This window comes from Pagrus pagrus, assembly GCF_965226575.1.
Source record: "Pagrus pagrus genome assembly, chromosome: 16".
Lineage (NCBI taxonomy): Eukaryota > Metazoa > Chordata > Actinopteri > Spariformes > Sparidae > Pagrus > Pagrus pagrus.
Genome location: NC_140200.1, coordinates 1,125,255 through 1,134,105, shown reverse-complemented (window position 1 = coordinate 1,134,105; position 8,851 = coordinate 1,125,255). Strand labels below are relative to the sequence as shown.

Genomic DNA, 8,851 nt, shown 5'->3' with positions numbered 1-8,851 from the left:
AATACTAAAAACAAAATTGGAAGAATAAACAAACAACTAATAAATGAAAACACAAAAACAAATTAACAATCAAATGAACAAAAAATGTAAGATTAAACAAAAAATAATTAAAACAACAATCAGATGAAAGACAAATGTAACAAAAGCAATTAACATTAAACTAAATATAAACTAAAACAAGAGTCCCAACAAAACATGAGAATTACACAAACACAACAATCAGGACATGAAAATGAGATTAAAGATTAAACAAAGAAATGTAAACACTCAAAATGTGACAACCATAAATAATAAAAAGACAAAAAAATAAAAACTGAGGAATTAAATGAAAAAACAAATTGACAATCAAATGAACAAAAAAATATTAAAACAACAATCAGATAAAAAAACAACAAACAAAAACAATTAACAAAATTAAAGATTAAACAAAAACTCAATAGAAACTAAAACAACACAACAAAGAACACAACAAACTAAATATTTAAACATTAAACAAACAAAACATGAATTATTAAAACAATCCCAACAAAAATCTAAATTAAACAAACAAACAAACAAACAAACAATAAACCAACAGAAATCTAAATCATGAATTAAAATTAATAAACCACAACAAATAAAATCAACATTTTCAATGCATTTTCAAATAACAAAAAACTAAAAATCAAAACTAAAAGAAAAAAGAAAATATTAAAAGAAAAATCAGAAAAATACAAAAAAAGATTTAAATTAAAATATGAAACAAAAGATTTTGATCAAATGTCACAAAATTAAAAACAAAACGTTGAAATTAAACAGAATTAATAAAAACACGTCGGTCGGGACACAAAGACGAGCGTTCAGTTTGTCCTTCGTCTGATTCAAACGTACAGACGCCTGCAGGCGTCGAGTCAAACACACCAGCAGCTGCATGTTCACACACACTGCGCACTGTGTGTGTGTGTGTGTGTGTGTGTGTGTGTGTGTGTGTGTGTGTTCGGACACACTGCAGCACCTCAACATGAGTTATTACACACACGACTTAAAGGAACAGACCGCTGTTTGTGTGTCCAACACATCACAGCAGCAGGTTGGATCTGATTCATCTCTGAATCAATCAGCTGATTTAATAACTGATTCTTCTTTTAAATCAATCTCAGGATTTTGTTTGGACACTGAAATGTTTGAAGTGTCCCAACAAAATCATAATAATTTAAAAGCAAAACAACATGTAATTGTTTTTTAACTGTATCATTTTATGACCGTCTCATAATTAAACATTATTATTCAGGTGTCAGTCTTCAGACTCGGGAGCTGCTGGAAATCTTCTGATGAACTAAACTAAAACACAAATATAAAAATGTACAAAACAAAATGTATTTATTTATTTCATCTTGTAAAAACACAGTTTTGTGCTGATGTTCGGCTGCAGGACAGTAAATGATGGAAACATCATCTACAGTCAGTTTTTTATAAAAGTTCATCTGCTTCTGTCTTTTTTAAATCGAGCTCTTTATCCATCGAGGCCGACCGTCGCTCTGAACAACAGACAAATTAATATAACAAATAAAACACCAGTTATTCTTTAAATAAAAGTCTGGAAACATTTTCACCAGGTCTGTTGTTTTAAATTAACTCTGGTTTAAAGGTTTAACGGACTCTCATCAGTAACAACAATCAAACATATTTAAACTCTGCCTCAGATGTCAGAGCGTCCTTGAACGCACCAGCAGAGGGTTTTCCCAGCAGCCCTTGCTCTCTCCGCTGCAGCGTGACTGCTGATTGTAAATGAATCTTTTTCCTTTGACTCTGAATTGATGTCAGATTAATGTGAGCGAGTCTCAGCTCGCTTCAGTCGGACACATGAAGGCGACTCAGAGTTCGGAGTGAAGAAGCTGTCGCCATGAACACATTAATCTATTACTGATGATCTGTTTCATTTAAAACTGATGGAGGATTTAAAACAATAAGCTGGTTGTTGAAACTATAATAACCATCATTAATAAACTGTAAATTCAAACTTCAGTTATTTTTTTAATATGAGTCATCGTAAAAGTTTATAAACATCAGCAGCAACTTTACAATAAATAATGTTTAATAAAGCATTTAATTTAATTCAATTAATTTAATGAACTATAACATTTCCCATTCAGTCCTGCTGGTTTGGATCAAAGCGTCCTTGTTAAATACAAATGTAATAAATTATCTGATTACAATCAAACAGTGTGACTCTGCGACTCCAGGCTTGTTTTTATATCTGAGATCATGTTTGTATTTATCTGAATATCAGAGTTCATTCGAAGAAGTCACAAAATCTGAAAGTGATTAAAATTTTCTTACTTTTAATTAAATTGTTTTCACCTCTTCAGGCCTTCAAACGTCCAACATGACATCATGTAAAATAACTTGAACTGCCTGAGTCTCACGTGTCCAAACTGAGGCCAGGACCGTCCATGTGTCGTATATAAAGCCCGTTTTTAAGGCTGAAACGTTCTGTTTGATCCGACCACAGTTCAGAACCTCCATCAGAATTCTGCTGCATTGAAGCTCCAGTGGCTCCTGGTACAGGATGACCTCACCGCTCTGCACCTCTGGTGGGAAACGTCGTCTCCGTTGAGTTTGTGTTTGTTGTGAGTTCCTCCATCGACGCGACAACATTCATTAAGCCGTGCTGAGGCTCACATGAAGCTCACATGAAGCTCACGGGGACTTTAAAGTGGTGTTTTCCCACAGGGAGGCTGGAACGGGGAGAAAATGTGTGTTTATTGTTTGCAGTTTGGTGAAGCTGCTCGTGTCTGTGCAGGTCTGAGGCTGATAAGACTCAGACTGGAGGATTATGGTAATAACAGGCTGCCACCGGCTGACTGCTGGGTCCCATCACAGCCGGATGGGTGGGCGGGCTGCGGGCGCTTATCACCGCGTTGCAGCGGGCGATTCTTCACACAGTCACATGACGGGCGACACCTTGATTCACACTGCAGCTGGACAAAGAACAGCTCAGCGGTTTTATCACCAAACACGACGAAAATGACAGAGCGGGGGTGCACGAGTGTTTTAAAAGCACGAACGATCCCGTCGCAGAGCAGCGAAGGATCCTGACCACAGATATGATCAGTGATAATCAGTAATGAGGTTCAGGATCAGTTTGAAGAGACGGCGCCGCATTTTTCAAACTGCTCGTAAAACTCTTCCCGACTGTTTCTCACAAAGCGACGAGACGAAAACACAATCGTCCAAAGAAAAGAATGAAAAACAATCATTTTCAGGTAAACGGCTGCTTTGGTGCGGTCAGAATCGTCTCGGCGCCGCACAGTCATACTCGCCATCAACTCATCAGATAAGAACGCTGCTCTGCGGCTCCTTCAGCAGAGCCGGCGGTGACCTTCAGGTTGGAAACAAAAACCTGTTTCCTGAACGGTCAGTCGTGTTCGTACAAAGGTTTCGAGCTCACAGAGAAATAAAGAAAAGGACTCCTGCTGCATGTTTCCCAGAATGGGATGAAACTGTATGTACAGTTGCCAAGGAGACGCAGTCAGAGAGGTAGTTAGAGGCTGTTAACCCACACCCTGTGTTTTCATTCACACGGCTCCTCTCCGCTCCGTCCTCAGGAATCACTTGAGGAGACGCTGCCAGAGACTCAACACAGGTAGGACACAGGCGTTCACACAAGTCCACCTGAACAGACGACCCGTTCTGCTCCGGCTGCAGGTGCTGAGGTGAGATTAAAGGATGATTAGATGAGGAGAAGTAAGTTCACTCCAACAGAGCTGTTAGTTCTCCCTCTGTGGTGATGTCTCCTGCAGTAATCCCCGGAGACGCTGCAGCTTTAAATGGACATAATTGAGTGTCAATGATCATCAGCTGCAGAGAAACTAATGCAGGCAATCAGCACTCACACAAACACACATCAGAGAGCGAGGACGCCGTCAGCAGCCTCAGCTGTGCGTCCGTCACGCTCACTTCACTTCTCATTTCTCCTCTGGTTGCAGCTCGCTGGAGCAGCGCTGAGGAATTATCTGCTGTCAGGACCTGTCCGGGACGCCGCCGCCGCGCCAACAGGGACCGGAGCTGGACGGGGGGGCTGAGCCATGCTGTCCGCCGCCATTCAGATCCTGGCGTTCGCTTTGGCGCTCCTGGGCGTCCTCGGCACCACCGTGGCCACTCTGCTGCCCAACTGGAAGGTGAGCATCAACGCCTGGTCCAGCGTCATGACCCCCATTTCTCAGATGCAGGGTCTGTGGATGGACTGCGTCTGGTACAGCTCCGGCGTCTTCAGCTGCACCATGAAGAACTCAATGCTGTCGCTGCCGGCGTATCTGCAGACCACACGGGCTGCCATGGTTCTGTCCTGCCTGGTGGCGGCGTTCGGTCTCTGCCTCGCCTCCCTGGGGCTCAAATGTACCCGCTGGGGGGGCAGCCACCGAGCGAAGGGGCACACGGCCATCGCTGCAGGGGGCTGCTTCGTCCTGGCCAGCTTCCTGTGCCTGGTCCCCGCGTCCTGGTTCACCAACGAAGTCATCACCGCCTTCCTGACCACCGACCTGCCGGACAGCAGTAAATATCAGCCTGGAGGAGCTCTGTGTGTGACGTTTATCTCCGCTGGCTTCCTCCTGGCTGGAGGGGTCATTTTTTGTTTGTCGTGTCCCGGAAAGAGGACAGGACGACCGGACTACGATTCCCCCACGGACCCCGACAGACTTCTGATGCACCGAGGCGAGCAGCGGAGGCGGGTGCTGCAGACGGAGCGCATGCAGCCGAAAAACAGGCAAAACAAGAAGGTTCATCTGCAGATGGACGGAGTGAGGCAGGAGAAACAACCTCAGGAGAAACCTGGACAGGACCAGGAGCAGAAAGTCTACTCGTCTCCCTCCAAACTCCCTCCCAAAGACATCAAGGACAGCTACAGCCTCCAGGAGTATGTTTAACCCTCACCCCTGAGAGGTGAAATGTGGAGTTTTCAGCTGAGGCTTTCTGGCTCTCTGACAGGGGGAGGTGGGCTGAGGGGGAATAATTACCAAATGTCAGAAAAAAACAGATTGTGGATTCAGCCGCATGAGACGAAACGCAGAGGAACGGAGCTCTGCGGAGGACGAGACACCACAGACGACAAACGCTGTAAATCCTTTAAAGACTGCTGCAGCTTCTCTGAACCAAAGAGCTGAAGAAAACATAAAGAGCTGAACCTGCTGATCACAATGAAACCATCTGAGCTCTGCCTGCGACTGAAAGCATCATCATCCAGCTGTAGACGTGTCTGAGATTAACTGGTGTTCAGGCCGGGCCGGACCAGAACTGTCTGAGGATTCAACCAACAAAGAAAGTGATGAAGATTTATTTTAAAATAATTAAAATGCATAAAAAACAGAGGAGGTGTTGTAACTTTAAGAGACACTTTATGTTTTAGTTATAGCTCCAAAAATTTAAAAATCCTTTTGAGCATCGAGGTTCAAATTATTCTGTACGCACAGCGGACGAATCCCAGAAATGAAAATGAAGTAAGTTAATTTAAAAACATAAAGCTGATACTGTCAAAATACAGCAGAATTTAAAATAGTTCAAATTAAATGTAATTTAAAATGAGTTTTTTCTTCATGCACGTCATTTATCATTTATAAAGACGACAAACAGAACTTTATATAAAACATCTTGAGTTAACGACTGAACTAATGTTAACGTCTCTGCAAACCACACGTGTCCAGTTTACATGTGTGGCTGTTTCTGTTGCATCAAAGCAGGTGTTTGTTCAGGACAGCTGCTAACGTTGACTCGACGTCAGTCAGATTGATGCTACTTGCAGCGTCTGTTTTTTTCTAAGATGGTACAAACTGTAAAATGTTTAGAGACACAGCTCTAGATATCAGCCAATGACTGAAGAGTCCAAAAGTCCTGACAAAGTTTGGAGCCGGTTGCCACTAATTTACGTTCACTTGCAAAATAACTGACCAGATTAAACTGAAGTGTAAAACATGTGACGGGTCATGAAGTCGACTCAACTGACATGATGCTCAAAATGTCAAAATAATGGCTGAATAGCTTGTTAGCTTAGCATAATTAGATATATCCGACCCAGATTCAGTAAATCACTCGTTTGAAACTAATTTACTGACTTAGATTAGATTAAGTTTTTAGTTTTATGAGTTGAGTTTTACATTTTAAGTAAAAACACAATGACGAAGAAACAACCAAAGAAACATCAGATGTCTCCAAACAGCTCGTCCTGAATTTAACTTGGTGAACTGTTCCTTTAAGAATATATCAAATCAGAAGATATATGACAGAAGTACATTTAAAAATCTTCTCTACTATTTGTGCACTGATGCTAATCATGTAGCGTAGCTTAGACTGTGCTGAGGAACGAGCAGCGAAACAAACAGTTACTGAACCAGTTTTGTGTTTCTAGTGTTTGCAGACACGTCACGTTCACTAGATCAGAACAGAAACCTTTTTAAAGTTCAAACAACCTCCTGTAAAGATCTTTCATGGAACGTAGACAAATAAAGTACAAAAAATAAATACCAAACATAAAATACTGAAGAAAACATGTTTTTTGTTTTTGCTCTCTTCAAACTCAAATTCCAAAACATTTCTACATTTTTAAAAGTAAAATATGAAAATAAAGATAAAAGATCAAATATAGCAAAATAAACGGTGCATTTTGTGTCGGAGCGTTGGAATACAGATTATTATTTAGACTTTTGTTACGCTGCTGTTGAGCACGACAACAAAACATGGAGTGTATCTTAAGTTATGATTATTAAAAGAAATGGTTGCTAGAGAAACCAACAAACGTTCAGCTGGTACAGACAGTAACCCGGCTGGTTAACGTCTCCTCGTCACGTCTGCTCTGGACCGGCTCTGGACCGGCTCTGAGCTGAACTGTAGGCCGGCCTCTGGCTGCATGCTGTCTGTGCTTTAGATGCTGCTTACAGCTTGACTTCAGTCCGTCGTAGAGGGGCTGCGCCTGAAGCAAAAAAACATGGCTGATGTTTTATAAAATACAAACCGAGTCCAGATCCAAAGCGTCAGAACGACGGCGTCCACTCCATCTTTTCACGGCGGTCCAGAGGGAGGCGAGAGGTGCAGCGCAGCGTGGAGAGAGGTAATGATGCTCTTTGCTTTCCCATTATCCTCTCACCACGGCTGGATGCACACTGCACACCCCCTCCACCTCCTCCACCTCCTCCACCCTCCTTCAGCTGTACGAGAAGGACATCCAGTCATCTGCAGGATGTAACTTACAGCCTGATGGAGACGCAGCAGTCTGTAGTGTTGTGAACAGTCGGTGGGCGGTTGTCCTCTAACCTGAGGTGAGCTGTCAGTCAAACCTGCCAACACTCCTCTGAACTGAATCAGAAAGAAATTGCTGAGCTGAACGCCCACACCACCTACACCACCCACACCGCCCACACCGCCTCTCAGGAAAACCTGCAGAAAAACACATTTAGGTGAGAAAATACGAGTGGACTCACAAACACACGACGCCAACAGAACGATTCATGTATCCTGTGTTGCTGCTTTTTGCTGCTTTTAGGATGAAAAACTGAAGTTTTTGGACAATTCTGATGCTCACAAACATTTTCTGAACCCAAAGCCAGAGCACTCGAATGTCCTTCTACATGTTCAACAGCTTTCATCTGTATTTTGTCTTTCACGTCTCTGATTTTGATTTCTTTCCTCTCCGTCTGAACATCATGTGAGGTAACTTCCTTCTGACAAAGTTACAATATAAAACAAATAAATAATTTCTCGTCCATGAAGCAACATGTTTGGCTCAAAAAATGTCTCTTTACCTCCACAGTGATGTTTGAAAATCTGGGAATCCATATTGTGTCTTTTGTCATTAAAGGGCGATTCTGGCATTTTTAATCCTTTTATTTACATGTTTTGGTGCGTAAATGATTCATACGCACCAAAAGCTTGTGGATTCGGTCCAGAAGATCGCCTCGTCTGACAGCTGCAGTTTAACTTTGGAGCGACAGCAAAAAGTGTTTTTGTCTCCGCGGTCTGATGTTGTTACGACGTTACAGAAACCGTTCACCTCAAATTATAAATCATTCTGCTAAAATGTCAAACTAAATGGCTGTATAGCTTGTTAGCTTAGCATAATCAGATAAATCCCACCCAGATTCAGTAAATCACTTGTTTGAAACTAGATGACTTACTTTAACACAATTATTTAATAAAAGGTTTCTCTGTAGGAACATTTCTGTGATGTTGTCACTCTGACCCCTAAACTCCACCAGATCCGTGTCCGGTCCGTCTCTGGTCCACCACGGCAGCAGAGCTGACAGGTTTCCACTGTGTCGCGTATCTGCTCCGATACGTAAGGTTTCTATTTCTGCTGGATGCCGGAGCACGACGCATCAGTTCAGCTGAATTCAGCACAGAGCAGACAGGAAGTCAGACGCCGAAACAACAACATTACACCTGGTTAATTTTCAGAATAAAACACTCTAAAACTCAAAAAAGAGACACATCCTCCTTCTAATCCTTCAGTTGGGAAACTAACCTTTTGTCTGTTTGTTGCTGTGCTTATAACACATACGTATAGCTGCAGTTGTGTGTGATTATGTATGATTATTATGTAATTATCAAACTCCTCGGCGTCATAACTCCAGCTGTCGTGCTGCGCTGTGCCGGCCCAAAACGCAGCCAGATGACGGAACAAAACTGTACCGGAGCCGTTCTGCACAGGACATGGATCCAGCAGAGTTAGAATAAAGACCTCAGCCTGTCAGAGACAAAACACTTAGTGGACGTAACATTGACAGAGACTTTAAAACACAAAGATAAAAACAGTCAAAGCAGAAATTTTACATGAGAATCTCATTTCTGTACATTTCACATTTTATCTCTTGCTCAAACTTTGTGT

At 42.2% G+C, this 8,851-nt stretch overlaps 1 protein-coding gene across 2 annotated transcripts; it reads left to right on the top strand.

The window, feature by feature from the left end:
* The first annotated feature begins 3,538 nt into the window (after window positions 1-3,538).
* Window positions 3,539-8,447, top strand: LOC311271239 (claudin-20-like). 2 transcript variants are annotated; one of them, XM_084376842.1, is made up of 2 exons: window positions 3,539-3,625; window positions 3,969-8,447. In XM_084376842.1, exon 2 carries the CDS (start codon window positions 4,068-4,070, stop codon window positions 4,902-4,904), a length of 837 nt encoding a protein of 278 aa, XP_084232968.1. In that variant the 5' UTR covers window positions 3,539-3,625; window positions 3,969-4,067; the 3' UTR covers window positions 4,905-8,447. The 2 variants fall into 2 exon arrangements, with proteins under 2 accessions (XP_084232968.1, XP_084232967.1); XM_084376841.1 differs by having other exon boundaries at window positions 3,578-3,695.
* Window positions 8,448-8,851: the final 404 nt, after the last annotated feature.

Coding starts and splice junctions, on each gene's coding strand:
- LOC311271239 (XM_084376842.1), top strand. CDS start 4,068: ATGCTGTCCGCCGCCATTCAGATCCTGGCGTTCGCTTTGGCGCTCCTG.